General features: G+C 40.0%; 1 protein-coding gene across 1 annotated transcript in view; it reads right to left on the bottom strand.

Moving 5' to 3' along the window:
* pde6a (phosphodiesterase 6A, cGMP-specific, rod, alpha) overlaps positions 1-12874 on the bottom strand; it is a 65495-nt gene that overhangs the window by 22050 nt on the left and 30571 nt on the right. The window contains exons 5-13 of the mRNA XM_071458513.1: positions 11597-11668; positions 10448-10784; positions 9610-9751; positions 6129-6281; positions 4617-4706; positions 4242-4382; positions 3237-3311; positions 2137-2201; positions 1580-1646 (exon numbers count right to left, since the gene is read on the bottom strand). Of these exons, the coding sequence (XP_071314614.1) occupies positions 1580-1646; positions 2137-2201; positions 3237-3311; positions 4242-4382; positions 4617-4706; positions 6129-6281; positions 9610-9751; positions 10448-10776 (1062 nt within the window). The 5' untranslated portion in view covers positions 10777-10784; positions 11597-11668. The remainder of the gene's footprint in view (positions 1-1579; positions 1647-2136; positions 2202-3236; positions 3312-4241; positions 4383-4616; positions 4707-6128; positions 6282-9609; positions 9752-10447; positions 10785-11596; positions 11669-12874) is intronic.

Genomic DNA, 12874 nt, shown 5'->3' with positions numbered 1-12874 from the left:
TGTGCCTTGCCAGAACACTAAATTATTGGTCTAAAGATTTTGAAAAAAATTATAAATTAAAATGTTGAATGCCATATAAAATATTCTCACTGGCCACCACTGGAAGTTTGAGACCTTTGGCTTAAGATCTTAGATAAGAAATGTCCAAGATTTCCAAAAAGTTAAGTTTTAACAAATATTGCAGGAGTTGGTTGAATAACTTATAACTGATTCTTGCAATGCCAACAGTGATGATTCAGGACAGACTGACAAATAACTGTTCACCTGCCTAAACCTTCATTCGCTGTAGCAGAGTATTTTATAAGCCTTTGATTTGAAGGAGCTTAACTACTACTGTACACATCAATATTATTATTAATACAATTTTTTTTTTGTAAACCTAAAGCATCCCACAGCGTTGTTCTGCACAACAGAGGAGTTGGTCGAACTGCACGCACAGGCCACAAGTTATGATCCTGAACATGCTGCATATGCTGTTCAGTGATTTGATTCAATCCTGTAAATTCCACACAGACATCTGAAGTCTCAAACAGACCTCTTGTCGGGATCTCTGCTCCACTTCTGCTCCACTCTGGTCAAATCTGATGTAAACTAGACCAAAAAAAAAACCTGTCTTATATCACCATCCAGATTGTTATTACTATGTTTAAACTTTATCTTTCCCCTGCTGAACAGAGCAGCTACTATTTGTATTCAACCTGCTCACTGGCCATTCATTCATTATTCATTTGTTGTTTAATTCATGCATGTTTTGGCTCCAGGGTGGCCCAGTCTCTTGGAGAAAGGTCACATACGATACCTTCAACAATGGAGTGTGTCCATGTGACCTGCCAAAGTGTTCCTCAGTAGCTCACTGTAAGTTAAGAATGTAAATGTGACACCTAGATGCTACTAGGCGACATCTAGTAGTTGTAGTAATTATGACGGGAGCAAAGGGAAAAGTGCAGTGTCGTAGTATACAAAGTCCACGTCAGGAGAAGGTTGGGGTGGATGGATGGGTCAACAAAACACAGGAATATGACACAGGAGAGCAGTGTTTGATTCCCATGTGGAAGTAGCAGTTTATGCTGTTTCTATTCTCCATGACCGTTGTTATTAATGTAACCATGACAACAAAGATAGTCTAATGTTGAGGAAGTGCTTATTTTATTCCAAATCACCTTCTTTTCCTAAACCTAACCATGTAACCATGACAACTAAGGTGCAGTACACCTGCAACCATAGGGGCGCTATTTCATGAGACGCTGCTGTGGTTGTATCAGAGGGTTGATGGTTGTTCAGGTTGGAGGAGTTGTTGGGCAGTGCGGTTGTGTCGGAGGGCAGTTTTGATACTCACCACCTGACATGTTTACAAATAAGAACTTTTTGGGGTTTTACTTAATCCAGTAAGAAACATAAAAATGTTGTGTTACCTCCATGATGCTGCTGGATAACCCTGTCATGGTGCAGGAATAAAATACAAACTGGATTTCAGAGTTTACGCTCACTTCTGAACATTGTCTGAGATTTATTTGAAATCACCGAGCAAACTTCGAACAAAGGAAGAGGACAGGAGTTCTGAGGAGAGAGAGACACTGACCAGTCCGGTTTCTGCGACGTAGGTGGGTAAACCACTGATCAGGGCCCAGTGATCTGCTGGAGGACTCCTGAGGATGAACAACACCCAGCAATCACAACATTTCATCAGTTATAATCCTCATCTATTTCAACTACAGGGGAACAAAATGATCATGCAATTAATGTTTCTACTCAGGGTCAGTATTAATTTGACTCTGCCGAGGTTGAATAAATATTATGAAAGAAATTAAAATGTAAAACGACTTTTAGTTTACACAGTTGAGACTGTCAGGATAATTCTGCAGTGAAATGTTCGGATGGTAATTAATGTTTAAACCAGTTGCAGTGTTTGATGATAGACCTTGTTTGCTTATTTGCACTTGTCAAAAAAATGTAATGGCTCTATGCAATGTTTTATCTGGTGTCTGAAATGGTATTTTCTTATTGTCTTTAGCCATAATGCAGATTATGACTGGTTGTTTTCTCAGCAATAAGGAGATGACAGAGTCTGTTTTTAACTGTGTCCCTCGTTACCTTCAATCCCTAAACACCTTAAACTAGATCTCTGCTCTGACTCACGGTATGACTTTGATGTCCTCTTTGCCGTGGAGGATGTAGTCGATCACTTTGTAGAAGATAATTTCCTTTAGGAGACACACAACATAAATATCAGAGGGACATTGTGTGGAAAAGATTTGCAAAGTGAACTGGTTATATGACATAACAGTGACTCTGGATAGAGACCATATTAATAGTTATTTACTGTATTTATGAGACCTGTTTTCTAAGTTCACTATTGAATGGAATCAAATTAGGACAAAAAGATCCAGTTATGAAACACTGATGACTGTGAACACTCCACCTGCCCCAGAGAAATCATGAGATACAGTTGAAAACTCCAGAATAAAGTTGTGAGTGGACCTTGAATTAGATAATTAGTATGTGAGTCACTATTATTATTGTTCTTAAAAGCAGTGGTGCTCAAGTTATAACAGCTTTAATAATACTGCAATAGTAGCGACAGAGCTAAAATTATAAATTAAAACATTTTAATGCTAAGATAAACATTGTTTGTTTTCAATATGTGTAGAAAAGATTTGTTCACTTAACTCTTACACAAAAATAAATTAATCTAACTTAAACCACACAAAACTGGACTGGCACTCAGTAAAGAGCATACCTCTGCCAAAGCCCAACACTTTCTTCCACCAGATCCAGATTATTATCTGGACCCAGATTAGAGCAGGATATTTATCTGCATCTGCACCAAAAAGTACAAACTCACTGATGCCAATACCACAAATCTCTCTGATGTTTTACATCAAGATCTACACATTATTTCCTAAGAAACTGACAAACATGTCTCTGTCCGTCTTACAATATCAAGAAAGGGGCTAAAAATTTCACTGAACTGGCACCAAACTCTATTGGGTTTTTACCTTCATCAAGTTTGGCGCAAATGTTTTTTTGTGTAATCCAGCAGACAAACAAAAGAAACATGATTCATCCTCAGTAGGCCAAAAATACTCATATCAGCTCTGCCATAACTTATTTATCTCCTTGTGGATAAATGACATTTGGTGACATTTACTCTAAAATACTCAGTCAGTCAACAGGGGAGCTGCTGGATTTAGCAGCAGTTATAGGAGCAGTAACAGCAGTAGTTATATTTTCCTCACCCTGCCATCAGGAGTTTTGGGTCCATCATATGGTGGAACTTCTCCCATCAGAACGGGCCACATGTCGAAGAACTCCTACAGACACAGAGACAGAGAGCAGAAGATTTAGAGTGGGACAACACAGCTGATATGGCTACTTCTGCTGTTTCATTATTTAGATGCACTTACTTTATATTGTCAGTTCCATCCAACAACATCATTCTGCTTGAAAATGCTAATTGCCAGCAGCCTCTTAGGAGTGTGTAATGATTTTTCCTCTGTCTTCACAAAGTGCACAGTTTCCAGAACACAAGCTCAAAGCTGAGCTACTAGTTTTGTTTATTCTTAAGTGCTTTATTCATGGAACCAAGCATTGTTACCAGACAGCCATCTGCGCAGGCAGACAACATGTGTTTGTTCTCACATAGCAGGTGTTAGGAATCAACTGGCAGCTGCTTGTAATTAGGTGACAGCTACAGCCAATAAGTAGTATTCATGACAACGTGCTGGTTATCACAATCACACGGGGACAGTACGACACCGATCAGAAGTCGGTTCTAAGTATCATGTCTTTTACTGACACAAAAACTGAATTGAGACAAAGAAACAGCGGAGATTAGACAGAGAAACCCCAGAGGAGTCTCTGAAGAAATCTCTTCTCACAAGATGAGTACAAAATAAAAGAAAAGCACCTCATCAAAATTCATTTGGTGTGGGAGTGTTACAAAAACAGCAGTGCATAAGTGATGAGCAATGGGTGCGTATGGTTTAAAATGTGTAAAGGTTGATTGTGATATACAGTAGTTCATTTTTATTCCAGGATTTCAAATGTATTTCTGGACAGTTTTTGCATTTTGTGAAACCGGCACAGTTTTAAAGCTTCATGAGGCCAAAACTAAGCCCCAAATGTTGCTCGTTGCTCTCCAATCTGCTTTTAAATGAAGTGCTTTGACGATTTAAGCTTAAGATGTATTTACGTGACCTTTTCTAGCTCATCCCTGAGTCTGTGTATCTATGGTAACCCACCTTGGTCTTGGTCATGTCCAGCAGACCCACAGAGTAGCGGTCACAGTTGAGGAAAGCTCTGACTGTGTACAGGGCCTTGTGGAACTGCCTCTCTATGTCTGTCAGCTCTTCAAACACCTTGCTGGCCGACCACAGCAGCACCTGCGCCACACAAGAAAAAACAACACAAAACAACAGTTTACTGGCTGAAACATCTTTTCAAATAAACCAGGTACATCGCTTTCCACATAGTTCGTTTTCTCCTGTTCACGCTGATTTTAAAAGCATCAGTTTGAGTCTTAAAAAAAAACTCAAGTTAAACGTTAAGAGGAGCAGGGTTAATTCAGATCCTAAAGGTAAGAGTATGTGGAGCGCTGTTATGCTCTGCAGCCTCACCTGTCCCCTCCTGGTCTCACAGTTGTGCAGGTAACTCAGGTGGAAAACTCTCAGGACCAGGTTGGCAAAGTTCAGGTATTTGTTAAGGGTCTAAAAGAAAAAGAGAAATGCATGTGATTTACATCTTCATTTTATAGCAAAGCAGCAGGGGCCACCCATGTTAGGAATATCTTCCATTCCATGACATTCCCTCATCTGGCATTTAGATACTGGTGGTGAAGAGCACCACTGTGGAGACCATATTACATGATTCACATCATATTCATACTCATCAAAGCATCAGTGACACCTAATGCTCTGTGGATGGGGGCACTGTCCTCCTGAAAGAGACCACCCCCGTAAAGGTGATCACTCAGAACAACTTCGTATTGATTTGCAGTGACCCCGCCCCCCCACAGCAGAACAGAGCCACCACATGTTCACCACATCATCCATGATGATGGAAGACTCATCTGACCACATCACTTTGCTCCACATCTCTGTAGACCAGAGCCTCTAGACTCTCACATGTACATTCATCTGTGTAATGAGGGAGCCATGCTCCGCAGCCCAACTATAACCTCCCTCTCTGTCTCTGTTGATGGACTGAAAGTCTGAGTATGTCCTGCACTGACCTTCTGTGTCACCTGAGGAAGAGCTGCTCTTATGTTTGTCCGTTCATATTGCACACGAGCATCACACTCATCAACTGAAGTCTTTGGCCGTGTTAGTTTGTTCAGTTTATTATTTAGCCAGATGTTTTAAAAACTACCGATTACTTTTAGGTGTAGCTACCACTCTTTTGGTCATTTGTAATCCACTGTGACTCATAATTCCTGAAGAGTGAGGCTTATAGAAACAATGGATTGCTTGGTTAAAGATGAAGCACTCCACACCCATTTCTTGCTAAACAGATTTTCACCAAAGTCATTAATTTAGTGGACTTGGATGTGGCAAAACTACATAGCATTTCATGCCAGTTTGTGTTCATTAACCAACCAGTGCTCTCTGAGTGATTTCTAGTTTACTATTTGTCATGAGCATGCCATCACATTTGGAGAAAACCAGGGACTATATGAAATGACTAGACATGTTATTAGTTAAGTTGATGACACAGTTCTAGTATGCAGCCACCCAAACTAACACTGCTGAAGCAGGAAATGCAGCAGATGAGTTGCAGAAGTGTTACAAGACTAACCCTGACCAACAGAGGCTGCACCTATGGTGAGTAGTTTTATGTGGCGTTTATAACACACTGCATCATCAGTGATTATTATAAAGTTCAGCAGACTAAGTTTTATTGTGCTAGAACGCTGTCTGGTCAGGGAGCCAGTTACTGATAAAAAAAAGTTTGGAGAAGTTGCACAAAGAATGAAAGGAGAAGGTAAAGGGAAAGTATGTGAAAACTGATGGAGGACATGTTTTCTCCCTGCACTTTGAAACATGTTTTGAAACGTGCTCTACAGAGCTGAAAATGTAATTTCATCCAGGTGATTGAATTAAAGTGTGCTGAGGGTGAGCATTAGATGTTACCTCTTCATCCTGGGCAGTGAATCGCGGCCCGTCCAACTTGTTGATGGCCATCATGACGGCCACCATGTCTTTACCATTCATGATTGGGATTGCGAGGACATTCTTGGTCTGATACTCTGTCAGCTCGTCCACAAAGTCACTGAAATGAGGGCTCTATGAAGAGAGAAAAGAGCGAGACTAAGGATTTGGTTGTATTTAATTACCCTGCTCTTTGTGCCTGCACCCTTCACAGCTTCCAGATCTGGCTCTGATGAACACACCGCCTTTATCCATGAATGCTGCTAGCAAAGGCTTTCCATTATCCACAAACTCAAGGCCCTCTCTGCTGCACTCCACCTACTGCTCCTCCTGTACAGCAGGGGTCATCAATTGTGTTCCTCTGGGGGTGAAACAGAGGAAGAGCGGCTCATTAGCTGCCAAGAAGGAACAAAAACTTGCAAAGAACAACCCTGGGGGACCAGTAGTGGTGACGGTCTTGATTTAGGTAAGGCAAGGTTTCTGTTTGGATTTATTTCCTGGTTTGAGTAAGGCTGAAAACAAGACTCACAAGTTAGTTGCAGGTTAGAAATCACTAAATAAGGCAATTTGCCAGAGTATTTAATTAATAGTATTTTTATATAGATTTCATGATGCGGAGCAGCATAGAGGGAAAATTATTATCACTCCACTATTTTATCTGCCGCTTTACCAACCTCACACTCACCCACAGGAAAAAAAACTCAAAATCAAGACATATAACATCATCTCCAACTCCCAGTCTCCACCCTCAGAGATTTAAATGCTGCTGCTGTGACAAGCAAAGCAAGAAAACCTGAGCAGCCACTCAAATCCTCAGGGCTGTACAGAGGCTGCTTCAACTGCAGTCTGAAAGAGCTGTACAAACAGACCTGTTCCAAAGATCTGGGCAGTTTGACAGCTTATTATTGGGTGACCTTTGACCCCCTAAAGCCCAGAGAGAGGTCTTCATCCTGCTTGTTATCCTCAGCCAAACCTTTGCATTAACCTTTACACAGCAGTTCTACCCTTTAGAAGCACAAGTTGTATTTTGATATAGAAACACATAAATTATATATTTATATACACTATTCATCTATGTTGTTCTTTATTATTTAACACTTCCAGCTGGGTTTTACTGAGAAAAAAAAGTCAAATGGCCACATAGACTCCAAAATACAAACTCTACAATCACTGGTTAGACCTGTAATTTTAGTCATTGTAAGATGGTGTTTCGGGAGTCAGCAGTCAAATCTATTCTCAATTTTTTTAATCAATAATATATGCAAAAATATGTATCCAAATAAATATATAGCGTACAGTGCATAATAAATATGAAAATAATTTAATACAAAGTCCTCCATGGGTAATATAGCCTCTAGGATTATTAGACATTAACTGGTTAAATGGATTTCAGGGTGTTTCTGCTCCACTGAATGAAAAATAAATAAATAAATAAAGTGAAACAACAGTGTAGCAGGATAGATTAAAGGTGTGTTATTGTGCTGAGTCTGTAAAATGGCTCAGGGCCTGCCTGACCTCTGGGAGTAATCTGGGATCGCTCTAATTCAGGACAGATTAACCGGCTTCATCTGCAACATCCTCCGTTAGACACTCTCCACCTTCCTCACACGCACACATCCAGAGCAACCACACCTCAAATAACAGTCAGAGTCATTACGCTGTATAGTATGTGATTATTAAATTCATTTTGAAGGAGGAAAGGATGGATGTAGTAGGAGAAATGAGGCCAGCTGTTGCTCACTACATAATCCCAGTGGAACATAATCCCTACTTTATACCTACAAGAATCCTGACTGGATGACCAGCCTGCACTGGATTGGACTGGGATGCAAATAGAGCACAAAGAGACAGTGATTCCCAGTTTCTGCACTCTTCTGAAAGACCATCCACAGTGCATTAGCATCATAAAGTCAGCAAATTATATGGAAACATTAGCTGTTCCTCCGCTCTGACTGGGGAGACTGAGGCTTGGAGGCTTTGATATCGTTCCAGTTGCCACATTTCCCATCGAGCTTTCATGTGTTTGTGTGAGACTGCGGCGTGACGGACGGAGGTTTGAACAGCTCGGCTCACAGTGAAGGCACACCAGGCCGGCCTGGCAGCAGAACCGACAGATAAAAACCAAACAGGAGCAATCAAAACGGGTCTGTTCTGTTTGTACATCAGCAGCTGAGCTCTCTAATCTCCCTTGAAAAGATGTGACTGGACTGATACAGAGGAGGCCTTGTAATCCATCAGTTATGTGGAGTGGGCTGCTGCCTTACAAAGTGTAAATGTTACAATAACAGTTGCTGGCATGGGAGGGGTGAGGGGGTGGCAGAGAAGGTAGTGGATCTGCAGTGGCATGACAAACTTGAAGTGTACATGGGAATAAGCTTGCCAGCCATTTTCAAATGTCAAAGGTATTGGCTATAATGAGATTGAGCTGGCTTTGGTTGGAGGAAATTAGCAGCAGCAACACTGTAGTGTCAAGTCGCCCTCTGGTGGTCAAACACAGGCGGAGCAACAGGACTGGTTCTGACACCAGCATACAAATATTTACTGAGCAATAAACCGATTTTATACAGAAATGCTTTACTTTTACAGGGAGGATTTATTCCCCAGATGCAGTTTTAACATCAACAAACCCCTTTTCCTGATTCTTTAAAAAATTTAGATCTGAGCTGGATTGATTTAATGACTCAACAGGTTTAAATTCTTTCCGTGCAAATTAACAAGTAGCACATGATTCCTCTTTGTGTTGCACTTTATGCATGAATTGTGCTATATAAATAAAGTGTATTATTATTATTATTATTATTATTATTATTATTATTATTATTATCATTATTATCATAATACACAGCATGACAGGGATTCACTCCAACTGGGGTCTTTCATATCAAAAATATATACACCCACTTGAGTGGCTCTAAACAAATGTTCTTTAAAGAAGCTATTTGTAAAATTCTGTCATTAAATGTTGTTTCTTGTCAGGAGCAGGTGGTGGTGATAGCCACTTGACAAGAGCTCCAGCCATCATTGACTTTATGATACAAGAGGTTATAATACACCCTCTGAGCAGTGCTACGTCTTCAGGACAGACTGGAGGCTACAGTGGCTAGCTATCGGAAAGTGAAGAGATGGGCCTGGGCTAGCTAGTTAGTGTGCTAATTTCAGAGTTAACATTAGCATTTCTTTCCATCTCTGGAGACAGCTGTTGGTGAGTAAAGGAAAAAAGTTTGATATTGAACTCAGAGTTGCTCTTTTAGATCGGTAAGTAAACAGCTGTTAATGGCTATGCAGCAACAGCAAAACTAACAAACAGCTCTTACTATGCATGTATTTATTTTTGGATGCATTTAATTTTTGTAAGATGCCATATTTGAACCAGCACCCATGCCCCCATTAGTATCAGACATAGGCATCAGACCCATGTTACTAATGAGCATTTAACATGCAACAGGTAACCACGTGTATCTACCTCAGACACATCAGGAACGTTCACCATCTTCTTGGTGGAGGCCACGTGGCCCACGATGCCCATATCCAACGGGTACACAATCTCACTGTCAGGTGGCACCAGACAGTCATCGAGCGTTGCATCCTTATGGACATTAAATAACCTGCAGGTAAAGATAAGGGCAATAAAATTATAATGTGCTTATTTTCTTTTTTTAATTGTTTAAACAATTTTAACTCAAATAGGTTATCTTTCATTCACACAAAACTCAATCACTACAGGGAGGGAATGCAAATGTTCCTCAACACTGAATCCATAAGCAAGGCAACTACATTCAGCATCACCAATGGAGCTGCTAACAGCTGTGTTTGTAGTTGGCTCCTTTCATGGGCATGAAAATGTGTAACTGCATAAATAGGACGTGTACAAATCTGGGATACACTCAGCTTACATTCTCTGATTCAATTAAGCTGAAACTGTATGAATGTGAAGCACTGTGCTGGTGAAAAACAGCATCTGTGTTCATTAAATATGGTTCCCCGCAGATTTGCCTGAAAATGTAGGCAATATGCTCCATGCTGGCAAAGTTACAGAAACCTTTCCCCACCAGGTAATGATGAGGTGGGGGAAATGCAAATGGGGAGAGAAGGTGGTGTGATGTTAAAAAAGCATGTGAAGTTCTGCAAGGGTAATGGGTCATGGATTTGAAATCAAACTCTGACCACCCAAGTTTTCAACTCATGATAGGTATTGTTCAGCCAGTTGATTTTCTCTTTTCGTGGGAGCAGCATGTGGAATGTGTGCAGGTTATGAAAAAGAAAAAGAAAATCTTTTTAAACTTATAAAAATCCACAGTGACCTTGTTGCCAGCTCAGCCACACCGTTCCTCTGCCGGTACATGAAGAGGCTCATGCGGTCAGCCCTCATCATGAAGCTGAGGTGTTTCATGAGGTTGAAGACGCACTTCTCCATCTGCAGGTTGTCCTGGATGTCTCGCACCAAGTCGAAGAGGATTTCACTCTCCTCCACCGTCGAAAGATCATGAAACTTGCTGATGTCCACCGCCACCTTACGGTTGCTGTCCAACAGGTCAGAGATGACCTTAGGCCGGAAGTTGATGTCATAGTACTGTTTGGCAAATTCCGGGTTCGCATCCAGGAACTGTTCCGCTGCTGCTGCATCCACCATGGCTGCTGCTGACATGGGATATACAGTTTAAAATGGATGGTAGTAATGCTTTAAGCTGGTTGGTTAGCAGTTAAAATCCAAAGTGGGGAAAGTCTGGTTGGGGAAAGTTTACACAAAATGTCTTCTTTCATCCAACAATTCCTCAGAACTACCACTTCGCAAGACATTTAACCTAAATTGATCCAATAGAAAAAAACCTCCCATTTAAATCTGTAGTCATTATTTATGAACACTTGGGAGCTAAACAAATACGCAACAAGTAAAAATGAATGCAAATCCAATATTCACTTTTAGCTCTGGTTTAGTCTCCAGCAACTTAGAAAAATGTCTGGATTTTTAAACGCTAAAGGTCCCACTTTCATTACAAGCTAGTTGCTAACTTTGTCTTATGTACTTTGGTGCTGGACAGGTAGCTTATAATGTTTGTGTTTCAGTTATTTGTGAAAACAGCTGCCTACTGCAGCTGGAAATGAGGCTGACATGAGCACAGACACTGAGCCATACAGTACATGTGCTGTAAAACCAAAACAATGAACTAAAAGAAGCTAAAAAGCTCCGAAGAGTCAGAGTCGGGAGATAATAGTCTGTGGGTTTGTCACTACAGGTCATCCCTGAGTATGATTTGTCCCTATAATCCTATTGGTGGGTGTTATCACATATATAACAAATATTATTGTTGCTATGTCCGTGGTTCTTCTCACAGAAATTCATCAATAAAGTTATGATAATAATAATATTGTATGACCGACATGTGTTTCCCAAAAATCTACTAGATTTTCTTTTCTTTTTTTTTTTCTAAATAAAAAGCAAGCAATCCTACCTGTTAAAGTCCTTGTATTGTCTCCAGTAAAGTGTATAATCCCTCTGTCCTGCTAACCAACTCTGCAGGTGTCTGAGAAAAGAAAAGGGATTACCAGGATGGTTTTAAATGGTCATGTGTGAACATAAGCCTGCATCCAATTACAACACTAGGATTACGATACCTTCCAATGTTTATTGACACAACCTGGGATTCCTTTCTGTCTCACTACAAGACACTGTTAATGCTGGGGAGCTCTTACGCAGGGTCATGAGAACGAATACTCATGACCTGTCGAACTGAAATATTCTGTTCACTAGCCATTTATCAGTCACTTGTATGGATGTTTTTTGGCAGATACCTTAACCCAAATGCTTATTAGGAGCACCAGATAAGACATTTTTAACATGGATATAGTTTCAGTCATACAAACACTTGGTCAAACCTCAGTAAACCGATCCAAACTGTTTGCAAAATAAAAAAGAAAAGGGCATCAAAAAATAGTGAGAAGAGTTTAAATGCAAATTCTTGTTTTTCTGTATTTCAATACCATGTTCGTGAATTGGTTGGTTGTTGGTATTTCAGCTAAGGTTAGCTGGCTTAACTAGGCTGATTATAGCTAGAGGTCTAAAAAAAATACATTTCTTGTTCAATTTCCCTGTTTTCCTGTAAAAAATGTTAGTTTTCTAGAAAAAAAAACAAAAAACAAAAACCTGTGGTTTGTTGTTGGCTCCTTTTATTGAGGTTTTCAGACAATAAGATAGCAGTGTCCATATCAGGAGACATTAAAGTAACACTTACTCCAAAGTCTGTCATTTCAGAATTGAATACTCAAGCCCTGTTTGCCTCAATGGTTCCCAATGGTAAAACATTTTCAAAATGAAAAAACATTAAATTATTAATAGAAATTTCACAAAAATAACTCTTGCATAACATTTTAGTTCCTCTGATATCCAGTCCTATGCAAATGTAAGTGCCTCATCATACAAGTAGTAGAAGCAGTGTGTAGACTATATTAATGTACCATTGCATATGTTTTTGGAACATATAGAAGGAATTGATAGATTAAGATACAAGATTGGCTGGAGAAGTGTAGATGGAGTTTGGACACTTTTCAAGCTCCGTTGTTAAGTTGAGTTATACACTATTTTCTCAAGAATTCGCAACTTCAACCAGAAGCGCATGGTCCTATTTTTATCAGGCTAACAAGGCCTGAAGAACATAAAAATAATTATTTTTCCACTTACTTCAACAACACCCTAGCTTTTCTATTGTTTGTTATTACATAATTTTGCAATA

This window comes from Trachinotus anak, unplaced genomic scaffold, assembly GCF_046630095.1.
Source record: "Trachinotus anak isolate AG129_WGS33_773 ecotype Australia unplaced genomic scaffold, CSIRO_AGI_Tana_v1 ptg000021l, whole genome shotgun sequence".
NCBI classification, from domain to species: domain Eukaryota; kingdom Metazoa; phylum Chordata; class Actinopteri; order Carangiformes; family Carangidae; genus Trachinotus; species Trachinotus anak.
Note: the sequence above shows the minus strand (reverse complement) of the source record. Positions and strands in the feature narration are given on the sequence as shown.